Source organism: Aspergillus heteromorphus (genome assembly GCF_003184545.1).
Source record: "Aspergillus heteromorphus CBS 117.55 chromosome Unknown BO70scaffold_9, whole genome shotgun sequence".
NCBI lineage: Eukaryota > Fungi > Ascomycota > Eurotiomycetes > Eurotiales > Aspergillaceae > Aspergillus > Aspergillus heteromorphus.
Genome location: NW_020290414.1, coordinates 560437 through 575825, shown reverse-complemented (window position 1 = coordinate 575825; position 15389 = coordinate 560437). Strand labels below are relative to the sequence as shown.

General features: G+C 54.3%; 5 protein-coding genes across 5 annotated transcripts; 3 read left to right on the top strand and 2 right to left on the bottom strand.

Moving 5' to 3' along the window:
- Positions 1–1732: 1732 nt before the first annotated feature.
- BO70DRAFT_352032 (tRNA methyltransferase PPM2) lies at positions 1733–5229 on the bottom strand (the record flags this gene model as incomplete). Its single annotated transcript, XM_025541767.1, has 6 exons — positions 1733–2191; positions 2248–2538; positions 2597–4290; positions 4349–4713; positions 4793–5010; positions 5125–5229. 6 exons carry the CDS (start codon positions 5227–5229, stop codon positions 1733–1735), a joined length of 3132 nt encoding a protein of 1043 aa, XP_025400253.1.
- Positions 5230–5328: 99 nt separating this feature from the next.
- BO70DRAFT_361292 (phosphoinositide binding protein ATG18) lies at positions 5329–7913 on the top strand. The gene is made up of 5 exons (XM_025543012.1): positions 5329–5872; positions 5922–6076; positions 6219–6378; positions 6437–7313; positions 7397–7913. Exons 1-5 carry the CDS (start codon positions 5821–5823, stop codon positions 7443–7445), a joined length of 1293 nt encoding a protein of 430 aa, XP_025400252.1. The 5' UTR covers positions 5329–5820; the 3' UTR covers positions 7446–7913.
- Positions 7914–8160: 247 nt separating this feature from the next.
- Positions 8161–9803, top strand: BO70DRAFT_428496 (tRNA(Phe) (4-demethylwyosine(37)-C(7)) aminocarboxypropyltransferase; the record flags this gene model as incomplete). Its single annotated transcript, XM_025547978.1, has 3 exons — positions 8161–9226; positions 9304–9537; positions 9615–9803. Exons 1-3 carry the CDS (start codon positions 8333–8335, stop codon positions 9801–9803), a joined length of 1317 nt encoding a protein of 438 aa, XP_025400251.1. The 5' UTR covers positions 8161–8332.
- Positions 9754–10743, bottom strand: BO70DRAFT_313226 (nucleobindin SSP120). The gene is made up of 2 exons (XM_025540238.1): positions 10524–10743; positions 9754–10453 (listed from the first exon to the last, which is right to left on the bottom strand). Exons 1-2 carry the CDS (start codon positions 10633–10635, stop codon positions 9969–9971), a joined length of 597 nt encoding a protein of 198 aa, XP_025400250.1. The 5' UTR covers positions 10636–10743; the 3' UTR covers positions 9754–9968.
- Positions 10744–10918: 175 nt separating this feature from the next.
- BO70DRAFT_361289 (uncharacterized protein) lies at positions 10919–14397 on the top strand. Its single transcript, XM_025543011.1, has one exon. It carries the CDS (start codon positions 11042–11044, stop codon positions 13916–13918), a length of 2877 nt encoding a protein of 958 aa, XP_025400249.1. The 5' UTR covers positions 10919–11041; the 3' UTR covers positions 13919–14397.
- Positions 14398–15389: the final 992 nt, after the last annotated feature.

The following is a 15389-nucleotide window of genomic DNA, read 5'->3' as shown; positions in this document are numbered from 1 at the left end:
TCTCCTCCCCCTCCCCGCAGCAGCGATCAACTTACGGACCTGGGCCTGACTGACCTCATCGCCTTGATTTCGGGCAGACGTCCCCACCCGCAGAGGCCCATTATCCAACATACCCGTTTGCGGCCAACGATCCTGCCGCCCAGGCCATTCCAGCCCAGATGCCGCATGCTGCTACACAATAGGCTGGTCGGCTTGAACTTGAAGACGCCGCCCTTGTCATCTCCAAACGCACCCCCAACCACTCGAGAACCTCTTCCCCCCCCCCCCCCCCTTTCAAGAGTCTTGACGCCAGCACTTCTAGTGTAACGCCCAATAGGGCCTAGAGGAGGTGGCCTCCCGGCTTGGGACTGGCGACATGGCAACACAAGGAAAGGTGCAGAAGCACCGTTCGACCGAATGAGAGGCCTTGGCTCGACAGCTATCATAGGGCCACTAAACTCAGTCCTCGCCGGCCAGTCTTGCGATTGGCTTCCGTGCCACCCAGGGTATCTCGCTGGACAACGGTCGAGGACAAGGATCCATGGTTTCGGGCAAGCAGGTCATGGGTCCTCCCACCATCCTTCTCCGAATATCACCCAACCACGGGTGGCCGGGATCCGGAATAACTCGAGTGACATGACAGCTAACTATTTACTTGCTGACTTACAGATTGATAGATTCTTGCTCGCTGTCGGCATCCTTGCAGTGTAAGGAGTGCCTAACTAGCGCAAGTCAATCCCTGTTCCATATGCAAGAGCCGTTAAGTGCATACATACATGGGGATGATCTTTTCTTTCGTTCTCGTTCCTTGTTCCCTCATCGCCCCTAGATACATAGACGGTTGTTTCTGTGCCTTTCCCTCCACCGAGCTTCTTCAGGCTCTCTCACATTGTCTTCACGTCTCTTGGACCTGCATTCCGTCCGTGTGTTGCACGTCTACCCTTGCCTGCTCCCTCTACGGAGCACATTCCAAATACGATCGCCTTCCGGATGCTTACGCTTGGGCACGCGACACTACGATCGAGAACTGATGATCAGAACAGCGTGCAAGGGGAAATCATGGCTCCTTCAGCCGTGGCATTGACTATCCGCGGCCGGTCTGACATCGAATGGATCCAGCAGGGTCGGTCCCTTGGTGCCGCCTGAACGCTATCTGGAATGATAAGCAGCAGCCTCCACCACCATCCCATCGCTATACCCCGGCTTAATTGCCCGAGGCGTGTGGTGTGTAAGAACGTACGTTATGTAACGAATCGGGCATCCGCGGTGGACTCTGGTTCTTTCTGGACGGGTTGCGTTGGCCGTAGCCAACCTGGACCAAGTGTCAAACAGGTGCACGGGCGGGTCTAGAGTCCCCACCCACCCTCGGCTTTTCTTAGTTCTTTACAAGCAAAGCTCGAGCACTCCTCTCCACAGTTGAACCCCTCCCCGTCGCGTCCCCTCTGCCTTAACTCCCCGCACCACCAGTTCGGCCGGAGGTTGCTGCTATTCCACCACGTGCTTCTCACCCTGCTGGCTTTGGGAAGCGGCCCGATCTCAAGCATGCAGCATGCCTGCATGGCAAGGCATTCATTGAGAGGTCAAAGAATCTGGAGGGCTCTGAAACACTCAAGTTGGGCTTAGATAGTCAGATGGGGGGGCGCCATCTTCCTCTGCGAAGATCCCGCGGCGAGTCTGATATATTGACAAGTGGTGATTTACAGCAGCCGAAGATTGCCATCGGGCTCTGGCCAAGGCTGGACACTTGGCCTATCTATTCTTCGGCTTTATCCCTCAACTCCTTTGCAAGTCTCAACAAGTAGAAACGGGCCATGTCAGGTGGAATCCCATCGAAAGACTTCGCGATTTTTTGGACATCGCTTCTCGCTTTCTCATAGGCCTGCAGATCACGGTTCCCGTAGACGTCGCGTCCGGCCGCATACCCCTTGGACAAGTTGCGAAAGAAAACATTCACGGCAACGCTGACTTGTCCGGTCGGAGATGCTGTGTGTAACCACAACGGGGGGATGAACAAAATGTCGCCACGACGCATAACTGCTTCATATGGCGACGTGTGTGGAACCAAGGCAATTGAATCATCCCCGGCGTTCTGGAAGATGTTGACGGTAGAGCTCGACGCCCCAGCAGGGATCTGGAGGTATTGTACATCACCAGGTGGGAAGAGAATCAGTCGTTTCTCGCCACGGATCTGACACAGGACGTTCGCCATCACCTGTTAATGCTGGTCAGTGTCTCGCTCCTGCAGTGTCGGTTCACATGCACACTCACATCGTAGTGCAGCCACAAAGTGACGGGGCCTGAGATCCTCAGTGGGGAACTATGCGCATTGTCGACAACCAGAGACAGGGGCTCTGGGAGGCGAAAGTCGTCTTTCAAATTCGGAAAATCTACGGCCAGGTTGGCAGGGAGCTTGGTTGGCTGCTCAGCGGAGATGCTTCGGAGATATTGACGGCCACCCGCATGCACCTCGTCCAGGAACGAGCCAAATTCCTTGGTTGTATAGGAAAAGTTCTTGGCTTGGAAACTCATGTTTTCCGAGTGGGCCTCGTGCACAACAACCTATTCAAGGACGTTTAGCCAAATCTCATTGCTAAACGCTGGGGTCAACGGCGTCTACCTTGTGGTCCCTGCCAACGGCATTCGCGAGATACTCTTTCGTCCAAAGCTCAGTACAGGGGCCAATGTCGGATCCCTCAATTATCACTGGTTTTCCATCAGCTAGGATCTGCTGGAATTGTGCAGCGGTTTCGATCTTCACGCGAGGAATCGGTGTGATGTCTTTGGTGGTTTGGTGGCTCACATTGGACGGTTCGGCCGACGGCGCCTCGACGTTTGGCGTCTGCACAATTTCAGGGATCAACGTCCAATCGTTCTCATCGCTTGCATCGCTTGCATCGGCGCGTTTCAGGAGCCAAGTGCCTTCTGTCCAAAACGTTCCGAAGGAGAAACAAACTGCGCCACCACCCAGCACCAGAACCTGGTTTGGGTCAACAGCACAAGAGGCATGACCGACCAGCAAAGGTCTGGGCCCACCAAATTCCGCCCCCAAGCCCACGGCTGACAGCAGGGCACGATTAGGCGGCGATGGAGTTCCGCTAGTCAGATAGTTGGTCAGCTCTGTCGGATCGAGGAGCATGATCTCCTTGTCCAGCGGCACTATTTGCCGCGCGATGATGCCACCAGCAACGATTAGCCCATATGCAGTCCGGCTGATAGTGGCGCCGAAGCGGCTAAGATACCCGAAGAGAGGTGAAGCTGTCCGTAGATTTTCAGTCCTGTCGTGCAACTCCAGACAGTACGGCCCATTGCTTCGCTGGTGCAACGTCCATGTCCAGAAATCTTCACACATGACGCCATCGGCTCCAAGGCCACCAAAGAGGAAACCTGAGGTCTTGTCCATGCTTACCAGGCAAGCGCCAAATCGGGCCCTGGGGTTGCTTCCAGCCATCTCAACCGGTTGCCACCCGTCTCCATTACTGCTCCATAACAGCCAGGTATCGAGCGTCGTGCCATCGCTTGTCTTGCCTCCATAGACAAGGACATTATCGGACTCCAAGGTCACGCTGGTCGCACTATGTCTGAAGCGCGGAACCGGGAGGCTTTGCGTCGGACGCCACTCGTTTGCCTGTCTTAGCCAGCAATCGGAGAGTGCAGAGGCTGGTGAAGCTCGGCCACCAACAAGCAAACAATCACCGGAGGCAAGAGACGTTATGGTGTGACACATTCGGGCTGGCACATCGCGTGAAGGGAACGACGAGGTAGAAGCAATAACATCTTTATCACTGGTGTAAAGGTCCGTTGTGGCAAGTCGCGTCTGCCGGCCCAGTCCAGCGTGGTAACCGAGAGAGCTGTCGCCATCAGGAATAAGAGCCCCGAACCGCCGCTGGCCTCCTCCAGCAGGGTACTTTGCAGCCAGTTTGAATTGATCAGATACGTCCAGCCCTTCTGGCAGCTCTGGCGTCTCTGCACTGCTTGTCAGTGGTTCCTGGGTTGTAGAAGCGATAAGAAGGAAGTAATGAGACGCAAAGAGCGCGAACTCTTCCCATTCATCGAAGGGTTCGACTGCATCCAATGAGGTCCGCAGCGAACTGCTCACGAATCCGTCATCCGACCAGAGATCCCAAAGATTTCTTGCATGTGCGTGTTGCCACCCGGCGTTCTTGAAACGCTGTTCTTGCTCGTTCAAGGAAGGGTATTCGTGGATGGAATATAGCGGCGCTCCGAGCTTTTTGAAGTGCTTCATCATGGTCGAGGCGAAAGGATGATCGGGCCCGTCGGGGAAGAACTGCTCCAAGATACAGAACTTGGCATCTTTGGAAGCACGTTAGCGGCTATACTGGAACAGGGATGGCAGCAAAGTGATCCCTACCCTGGTTCAGCTTGGACGCCCATTCGAGGACCGCATTTGCAGACTTGACATCCATGTACGTCAAAGAAACCTCGGCAAGGAAAAGCACCGAGCACTCCGCCGGGAGGACCTCCGTTCTGAGCACGTCGTCCAGCTTCTTGAGGTTCTTCAGATCGCAACCAATGCCTAGGTAGTGCTCACTGCGAATCTGGACAGCACTCTCGTCCGATCCAAACTCTACATCCCCGAGAACCTGAGTAATCTCGTCGGTCCTCTTGACCGCAGCTTTCTTGTTGAGCATGAGCTTCTCGTAATCGATATCGACGAAACGCGTATCTCTACACAGGGCACGGTCTTCGCTGAGGAGGATAAACGGTAGAGGATCACTACGACATTCCAACTTAGTATACGGTCCAGGCCATGGTGCGCGCAACCCGGCGGCGGCATCGGTTCACTACGACTCACAATCCACATCCCAGATTCAGGACGAACTTGGGTTTCCCCGAGGGCTCCCTCATGAACTGCCGCACAGTCTCCGCCATTGCATGCATACGAATCCAGTATCCGCGATTGATCAGGGGCGACCGTCGCTGGGGCTTTTTGACGAAGTAGCGGAAGAAGTGAGGCTTGGGGTAGTAGAGCATCTCGACGCTGCGCTTGGATACAATGCTGCTATTGTTGGTCTAGGATTGTCAGACGTAGACAGGCCAAAGAAAGGGAGGAAAGCCGTCGGAACTTGGGGATCTGTTCTGCCAGGCGCATCATCGTGGGACTCCATCGTAGCGATCGCGACTTACCCCCATGACCAGATCGGCCTCTTTCTCGGCCTTGGAGGGAGTCGCAGCCATAACCGGCTTCTTTCCCGGAGCCAGGGTGGGAACGGCGTCTTTGGTGGCCGTCATGATGGAATTGTGGTGGGGGTGGAGGGGGGGAGGGGGGAGGGGCAGGAAGAAAATCACTGGAAAGTAGCAGAAAAGAACAAAAGGCGGAATGCCGATCAAGATGTGGCCCGAGCGTCGCCGCCGTCCGGCCGCCGGTCGCTTGCCGCGCGTGACGCAGACCGCGGCAAAGGCAAAGGCAAAGAGGAACTGCGGTTCTCCTCTGATCAATGATCTTCCCCCTCCCTCCGCATCCAACCATCCTGTTTTCCCGCCCTTGATTCAGTCGTTCCCCCTGCGATCGCGGAGGTGCGCGGAGTGTCGGTCCGACGGAACTCGCCCTGAGGCTCTGGAAATGCAAAGGCAAGAGCCTGCGACTACTGTGACGGCATCGGTCTCGCACTGGGCTTGATTGGGTTATCCACCGACCCCTCCATCCTCCTCCTCCACTCCACTAGATCATCTGCCCGACGACTCGGTCCACGGGACATCCTTTCGGCCTTTCGTTCCATCGATCGCACTGTATACACTCTTCACCATCCGTATACTACTAGAAAAAAAAAAGACTACCCCCGGGGTAAACCGTGGTCGATCGCTCGGATCGACGCAGGAAACATGGCTATGAACTTCGTGACGTTCAACCAGGACTATAGCTATCTGGCTGTGGGTAAGGGTCCTCCGCTCATCATCCTGGGATATTTCTTGACACCTCTCAGCGACCGCCAAGGGGTTCCGGATATTCACGACAGATCCGTTCGCGAAAAGCTATGAGACGAAGGAAGGGAACATAGCCATAATTGAGATGCTCTTCTCGACCTCGTTGGTGGCACTGATCTTGTCGCCGCGTCGCCTCCAAATCACTAATACCAAGGTTCGTAGGACATCCTTGCGCGTGCTCTGTTAGATTCCGCATGATTTTATAAGCCTATAATCGAGATTCCATGCTGGCGGATGCGTGTGTTGCCGTGGCGCATGTGGTTGACGTTTTTTTCCGGTCCGTTCGGGACTTATAGCGCCAATCGACGATATGCGAGTTGACCTTCCCTACGACTGTGCTCGCGGTGAAGCTGAACCGGAAACGGCTCGTGATCGTTTTAGAGGATGAGATCTATCTTTACGATATCCAGACGATGAACCTCTTGTATACCATCGAGACCTCGCCCAACCCCAACGGTAAGGCTGTGCTTCGAAATACATGTGGTAGGACTCTGGTCTAACTGAAGCCGAACAGCGATCTGCGCGTTATCGCCATCCTCCGACAACTGCTACCTCGCATACCCTCTTCCGCAAAAGGCGCCGTCGACGTCGTTCACTCCGCCGGCTCACGCGCCTCCCGGAACTACGCATGTCTCGCCAACGAGTGGAGAGGTTTTGATATTTGATACGCTAAAGCTGGAGGCTATCAACGTCATCGAAGCGCACCGATCGCCGCTTGCATGCATCACTCTCAACAGCGACGGGACACTCATAGCCACGGCGTCTGACAAGGGTACGATCATACGAGTTTTCTCGGTTCCCGACGGCCACAAGCTCTACCAATTTCGGCGGGGGTCGATACCTTCCAGAATCTACAGCATGTCTTTCAATACCACGTCTACCCTCCTTTGTGTCTCCTCGTCCACTGAGACCATCCATCTGTTCAAGCTGAGCCACCAGTCCCAGTCACCCGATGCGACGCCCTCGTCTTCTTCTCCAACAGACAACGAAAGGAGGTATAGCCAGAGCTCGTTTGGGCAAACCTCTGAGACAGACGAGTTGGGTGACCTGGCCTCTTCCGAGCTTGCTTCCAGAAAACACAATGGAACGCTGATGGGGATGATCCGACGCACTTCGCAGAACGTCGGTAGCTCGTTTGCCGCCAAGGTCGGGAATTATCTTCCCAAGGGGGTCAGCGAAATGTGGGAACCGGCTCGCGACTTTGCCTGGATCAAACTGCCCAAATCGAACCAGGGGCAAGGGGCGAATGCAAACAACGGACCGCTGCGGAGTGTCGTGGCCATGAGCAACAACACGCCACAGGTGATGGTCGTGACCAGCGATGGCAATTTCTATGTTTTCAGCATTGATCTCTCCAAGGGCGGAGAGGGAACCTTGACCAAACAATACTCGTGGGTGGCCCCCTTAATCCCCTTATTCTGACACCCCCACCGGGGTGTTGTATCTTTATCACTAATCTAACCCGATACCACAGCGTCCTCGACACCAACGACCGGTTGGGATACTCCGTGACGGACTACTAAACTCGCCATGATACCACTCGCTAGGGGCGTCTATTTACTATCTATCCAGTCGATCGTTACAGCGACACGTGCATCTTTTCTACTTTTGAGCGTCCAACATACTCGATTCTTAATACAGCCATCCCACTCACCCACCCACTACATAGTCTCCCTTCCATAGCTCGACACTTTCGAGGCGCGATGCGATTTATCGTTCAGCTCCTAAGTCCCACGGTGTATGACAAACCAACCGTTATGTGTATGAATCTATCTATCGATTCCTTTCTCGATTTCCTTGGGGTCGGTATGTGTTGCTGTATTTCCCGCCAGCTGCTGGTTCTCCTCTCTGCATAGGTGGTTCTCTCGCTTTCGCTTTCGCTTCTTGTATTCTATGTATCTGTGCAAGGTGTGGCTGCGTGAATCTTACCAGCATTCATTCTCCCTTGAGGCTCATATTCGCGTGCCTTGCTAGTAAATATCATATCATACCATACCATACCATACTATACTATACGATATAGAAACGGACTGGTCGCACCTGCCCAGATAAGTAGTAGAAAGCTAATCGAAGCTAAGCTAATTACCCAATCGGGACGAAGGTATCATCTGCCTTGCCCTCCACGCTTAGTCATCCCCATGCGACGCCCGTCTCCGATTTGATTGATTGATTGATTGACTAATGACAGCCCGCCGCTGATATCAAAGTACTTTTAGAATCCCAGACCCCAACCTGCTTCTGACTCTGTAGTGCTATCAGGGCATCCATCTGATCTGATCTCCACTTCCCTCGCCAAGCGCAAGTGCAACAAAGACCATTGCTGTTTGCGCGCAGATATATATGGCGTGCGGGCACTTTCATCCATCGCGACATCGATCTCAACTACTCGACAAGCACAACCAAAACTATCATGGATATAGAGATGGAATCCACACCGAGAAGCACCACAACAGCAGCAGCAGCAGCAGCAAAAGCTTCAGACTTTCATGATCATGATCATGTCTCTGTGAATCGGGGTTCCAAATACCACCAAGAAAGGAGACCACCGAAACCCAAATCCACCAAACTCCTCAATCCCCTCCAGAAAGGTATTATGATGTACCTGACAACCCATCACACTTCACAACCGCAAATACAATCACAACCACCAACCCAACCCAACCCGCCAGCATCACCACCACAAGTCAACCCTCCAACACTATTATCACCCACCGACCTCCCCACCCGCTTCACAATCTACGCCCCCCTGCTCCTCTTCCCAGTAAACGCCCTCACGACCCCACCCCCCTGGGCGACCCTCTACGCCAGCCTCACCCCCACCCAGCGACAAACCCTCTTCAAATGCATCATTGCCGCGTTCGCGCGCTACAGCATCACGCACGTGGCCATCAACGCGCCCATCACGCTAACCACCACCCACGGCGCCGAGAACACCATGCGCAGTCCGGTGGGGTTGGTCCCGCTGTTTGGGGATTTCGGGCCGGTGTGCGGGGGTGGGAGTGGGAGTGGCAGTAGTAGCAGTGGTAGTGGGAATGGGAATGGGAATGGGCAGCCGTCGGAACAGGACCTCCGGGAGGCGTTTTGGGTGAGTACGGTGCAGAATCATGGCATCAGGCAGGTGTGGGCGCCGCTGTATACGATGTTTTCGAGGGGCAATGTTACGGAGAAGGCGAGGATTTTGGGATTGGGTGGGAATGGGGGCATGGAGGGGTTGGAGGAGGATGTGGGGGAGATGGGCGTGGTGGATCTGTATGCGGGGATCGGGTATTTTGTGTTTTCGTACCTCAAGCGCGGGGTGAAGAGGGTTTGGGGGTGGGAGATGAATGGGTGGTCGGTGGAGGGGTTAAGGAGGGGTTGTTTGGAGAATGGCTGGGGGTGTAGGGTGGTGAGGGTGGGGAGGATGGGGGGTTGGAGATGGAGGTGAGGGAGTTGGTGGAGGGGTTGAGGGAGGAGGATCGCGTGGTGGTGTTTCATGGGGATAATCGGTTCGCGGAGGGGGTTTTGACGGAGGCGAAGGCGCTGATGGAGGCGATGGGGACGTGGAGCCCCATCAGGCATGTTAACCTGGGTCTGTTGCCCTCGTCGGCGCCGGCGTGGGGGAGTGCGTGTGCCTTGGTGGATCGGGAGAGGGGGGCTGGGCGCATGTTCATGAGAATGTGGATGTTCGGGGCATTGAGGCGATGGCTGGGCAGGTCACGGCGGACATGGGGAGGTTGAGGGCGGAGGTTCTGGGGGTGGAGGAGAAGGGCACAGGGGAGGAGGCAGAGGTCAAGGTGGCGGAGTGTCGACATGTGGAACAGGTCAAGACGTACGCCCCGGGGGTCATGCATTGTGTCTTCGATGTCAGGCTGGCGCCTCGGGGCGAGGTGTCCGGGGTCTGATGATATGGACAGCTTGCGTCGTTAGATTTCCAAGGCACATCGCGTCAAGTCAGTCAGGAAAGGGTATATCCCATGTTGTATGTAGTGGTGTAACCGACACCCACCGGCTCATATCATCAAACATATGTACAGCAACCACAGAAGAGAAATCTAATATACACTCATCTAAGCTTGTCTGAGGAACTTCTGCGGTATGTTGGCCTCCACGATCTGCATGTTCTCGAGCTGCTCGAGGCGCTCCATGGCGAGGTCCTCCTCGTCGTGCTTGCGGAAATGCTCGATATCCTCGGGGTGGGTGAGTTCCTCCTCCGTGGCGTCTTCGCCGTGGAACTTCTCGAAATGGTGGATCTCGTACTCATACTCGATGTCGCCGTGATGACCGGGGCCGAACCCGAGGTCAGGCAGCGCAGTGCCTTCGGAGACGATGCGCATCCAGTTGTCGCGACTGATGAACCCGGTGTTTGTCGGGTCGAACAGCGCGAACACTGTCCTCAGGGCCTGGGACTTGCTGTCCTCGCTCTGCGCCGCGTTGGTCTCGTCGTCCATCCCGTACGTCTTGCGCACCTCATCGGGTGTCCAGGCCCCGGACGAGTCGTAGTCGTGCAGCGAGAAGAACGATGCGGCGTCGAAGGAATCGATGTGGTGTTCCTCTGTGGAAGTTGATCGTCAGCAGGAGATCCAGCCAGCGAGTTGTTTAGTATCCGACATCCCGATCCCTACCTTGCATATGCCGTGTCGCCCAGTCCGAGGAGGGCGGCGAGTCGGGGTGAGATCCATGGGCGCTCACGAAGCCGCTCAAGGCCAGGAACGCTGTAGCCAGAGTGACGAGCATGGTGAATTTTTCGCAGCGGCGCAGTATTTATAGCAACACGGGCTTCCCAGACTCGACACTGCGAGGGAAACTGGAAATATGACAGATCTCCGGATGGGGGAACAATTGGGGGGGGTAATTGCTTGCTGCTTATTGCTTATTCCGCGGCTGACGGCCGGCCGCTTTGGGGGCCGACGCGGTTTGTACGGTTTGCACGGTTTGCACGGGCGGGTGGTTCGACTTCCTTCGCATCGTTCAATCATTCATCATTATTATTCCCTTCCCTTCCTTTCATCCCACTCCCCTCCTCCACCGACCCCCAATTCTCCACGCCACTTCCCTTCCCCCCGCCATTGGGGTTTTCTTTTCACCACCCGAACCTGAAACCCTGCCATTGGACTCGGTTCGAAGCAGATATGACCTGAGAATGCAGGGTCTTTGGTCCCGAGCCGCTCCGGCGCCGCAGTCGTCTTGCCGGTGCGTCTCTTGTCTGAGCACCGCCTCCAATGGGGTCGCGTCGAGAGGGACTTCGGCCGCAAGCAAGCGACGCCTCCGCATCGGCAACTCAGTGACGGCTCTGTATACGAGTATTTTCGCCGCCGCCGCCTTGGCCGACGCCCAGGCCAAAGGGCAGCGCCGCATCGAGTGGGAGGAAAAGATCGCGGCGGTCAAGGAGGAGGTCAACGAACTGGTCGACGAGGAGAAGCGCCTGCTGGAAGCCCTCTCCCGCCGGAAGACGAAATTTCTCAACGGGGCTCTTCAGACCAGGCAGTTCGGCACCGCGACCCGACCGACATACTTGAGATACCAATGGGCCAGGAGGGGTGCCCCGTTTTCGTCCTTCCATTCGACCACCGCGTTTGATCAGAGCAGAGACAACCAGATCGTCTACGATCTGTTGGCAGAGGCGGAGGACTCGGGATTGGAAAGTATAGAGGAGCGATGTCAGGATGAACAAGAAGAGGTGGGCGAATATGGCATCTCCCTCAGATACGACGAGGACGCACCAGAATGGCTTTCCCGCGATCTCATCCACCAAAAGGTCATCCGGAAACTTGCGCTGAAGCAATTGGCCATCCGGCTTCTGCTCCGGCCGACAATCGCTCACAGTTATCTGGGCGTCGAAAGGCAGTATGGTCCCGACCACGAAACGCCCCAATTGAACGTGCCGGACCTGCTCCAAGAATTGCATTATACTCGGTCCAGGATGAACTATGTCATGAATTCGAAAAACCCAAATATCGATGACTTGGCCACAGACCTCACGTTGCGGACGACGTCTTACCTGGCGCAAGAGCGCACTCGACTTGATTTTGAAGTCCAGCGGGATACTCGCCTTTTTGCAAAAGATGGAATGTCTCTCCAGGAACTTCTCCTGCGGCTGTCCAACAGCCTCATGGAGAGCACGGATCCGGACCGGCCGGAATTGTTGCGGATGATGATCTTGACCTTCACCAAATCCCACCAGAATGATCTGTGCGAGCTGATCTTGAAGACCGTGCTTCCTCACAAGTTCCCTCTGGCGCCAACCCTCGTCCTCGCAATCTTGAACTTCTTCCGCAAATCCAAAAACCTTCGCGGCTTCGATTCCTTCCTGAACTTGCTGACCGGCAGGGGATACCCGGTTGACCTGGGCTACATGTCTCCCTATAGCGTCCGAGTGGTCAACGGTATTGAGATCGTCGTTCCGCCTGTAGATTCTGCTAATCCGGTTATCTACTCCACTTTGATTGCGGCATGTTTACGCTTTAACCAGCCTGAGCGGGCTGACGCATACCTGGTAGCGGCTAGATCGACTGGCTTTATGGACGATTTCGCTTCTATCAGCGCGTACTTGAGGTTCTACGCTATTCGCAAGGACTGGCAGAAGGGCATTCAGACCCTGAAGAGAGCCTTAGCCTTCATAGGCTCGTCAACAGAGCATCTGGAGTTCCGAGCCGAGCGGGTAATCGTCCTGATGGTGCAGCTGTGCGATAAATGCGAGAAGTACGATATGTCCGAGGCTATCATTACCTCGGCAGTCAACAGCGGCTTTGACTGGGAGGCGGCCAGTAGACAATTAGACATTAAATTGGCCTACGACCCCGACGGCTTTCGCTGGAAGTCCGCCGGGAAATCCGTCGCGAGCGATAGCCAGCCCAAGCTCCCTTCCGAGAAATACCACGCCTTTGTCAGCGCCCTGAGTGAACACATCGACGAGGTGGAAGGCAAGATCACGCGGCCAGTGTGGCAAGACATGATGGAGCGACACTCTCAAGATATCCTGGCCGCCGTCCTCGCCGGCTCCACATCCTCATCCTCCATCCCGGCCCCGGCCGACATGCCGCAAAGCATGCTTGAGGAAATCCGCAGACAAGCCGACCTGAACAGGGCGCAGAACGAGTCTGCAGCATCAGAGCTTACATCCTTACGGCAAGAGATCTCCCAACTAAAGCAGACCCGGTCCACGGCCGCAGCAGACCGCAGACGAGAGATCACATCCCTCGCCACCGATGTCCGGCAAAACGTGCTCAGCGAAATCCGCAGGCAAGCCGAGATCACCGAGGCGCATAACGAGTCTGCCATATCAGCACACACGCGGGAGCTCATATCCATGCGCCAGGAAATCTACAAATTACACCAAGCCGGGTCCGGTGAATCCCACAGACAAGAGCTCTCAACCCTTCGGGACGAAATCTCCCAACTTAAACAAAACCGCCCCCTTGCAACAGCAGCAGCCTCCACGGAAGAGATCACATCCCTCCAGATCGAAATCTCCAAGCTGAAGCGAAGCAGCTCTGACGCCGCAGCCACCAGGCAAGAGGAAATCAACACTCTTCTGGACCAGATCGCGCAACTCAAGCAGAAGGAGTCCGCGGCCGCCGCCCAGAAGCAGGAGATCAAATCTCTCCAGGCTGAAATTGCTAAGCTGAAGCGAGCCGGGTCCGCGGCAGAAGCCCAAAAGCAGGAGATGAAGTCCCTTCGGGCTGAGGTCTCGCAGCTTAAACGGAACAACTCTGCGGCGGAAGCGCATAAGACGGAGATGAAGTCTCTCTGGGCCGAGATTCTGCATCTCAAGCAGTTGGCTTTTGATCCCCAAATGGCGGCTGAACCTCTCCCTACCGCCACCACCAAGACTCCCTCTCTCTCTCCCTCTCCCGCTCCTCCCACCACCACCGCCCCCAAACGAACCCCCCCCTACTCGAAATACAACCACAAATCAGCCTCCCGATTCGAGAACACCCCCGCTCAAGAGAAATTACAAATCCGGTTCATCGACAGCTCGAGTTCAGCTCCTGATATGCCCCCGGGAGACGGGTATTGATTGTATGGTTAAATTTAAATGATTTACTGGTCCGTCCCTAAGGCACCAACTGTCTATCTCTATGTCTCGTCCAGGTGCCAAGACAAGACGAGCCATTCATTGCCATTGACATTCCAATCTATATAACATGTATGCTTTGGTTAGGTTAGCTTCGGGTTTTATTTCTGTGCATAGATTCTGGGCTGTGGGCTGTGGGCTGTGGGCTGTGGGCTGTGGAACTGTTGGATACATTTCCTTTCCTTTCCTTTCCATTCCATCCCATTTCCTTGGCCCATTTTGATGTTCTTATTGTGGTTGTAGTGGTTTTGGTGGTTATTGCTGTGGAGTGTTTGATACCTGGACTGCAGAACGAGACCCTTTTCCTGTATATTATCCCATGTGTTATTGTGATGAATAAGGTCTACCTACCTACCTACCTACCTACCTAGAATAGAGCCGGACTTTTGTTCTTTTTTTCTTTTTTTCCCCCTCTTTTGCTGGATGGGTGGATGGGTGGATGGGCGGAAGTGAAAATACCGAGATTCAGTTGTTGTGTTGTTTTGTATCAATTGATGGGAATATACCATATATCTAGGTACCTACTACAGTACCTATTGGTGGGAACTATTTGTCTAGTACCTACCTACCTACCTACCTACCTACTTACCTACCTACCTACTTACCTACCTACCTACCTATCTATCTATCTCTCTCTCTATACTCAGCAAAATCACCAGAATGAAGATGAAACCCATCAATCAATCATCAATCAATCTAAACCCAAATCAAATCTACATACAAATGAAAATCTACAAATATATATCAACTAACCCAGATAAGAAAAGAAACATGTATGTATGTATGTATGCTACACAGGCGAAATTAGTGATTTCTAATTTCTACCTACCTAGATCGATCTAGTAGGGTAGGCACGAGGCACGGAAGGTATCCTGTAGATCAGAGATATGGATATAGATATGGATGCGAGTAAGCATTCACGAATGAATGAAGAGTGCCCCCCCCCCCCCCAAAAGCTGCCTGGTCCACTTCATCTGCACTCACGAGAGCCGACAAAAGCCAGCCAGCCAGCCAGCCAGCCAGCCAGCCAGGGAACCACCACCACCACCGCACTAACAACCACAAGAAATAAAAAGCAGAAGAAGAAAAAAGTGAATAATAAAGCCGGATATTCCCATTTATTGAGCTTGAGAATGAAATTGTTCATGGCGTGAAAGAAACATGATCTATTGATTTCATGAGAGAAGATAAAAAAAAACGCAGGGAGTATTAAAAAAAAAAACTAATCAGCTAATCTATCGTCTTTTTCCGGGGTCAGCGCGCATCCTTTCTCTGCGGGTGAGTCTTTCTGCGGCGCGAAGGAGGGAGGATCTGATGTCGCCCTTGGGGAAGCCGTTGATGTCGTAGTAGGTGGGGGCAATGTCCTATTTGGGTTGTTAGTTGGGGAGGGGAGGAATATTCATATGATATTTAT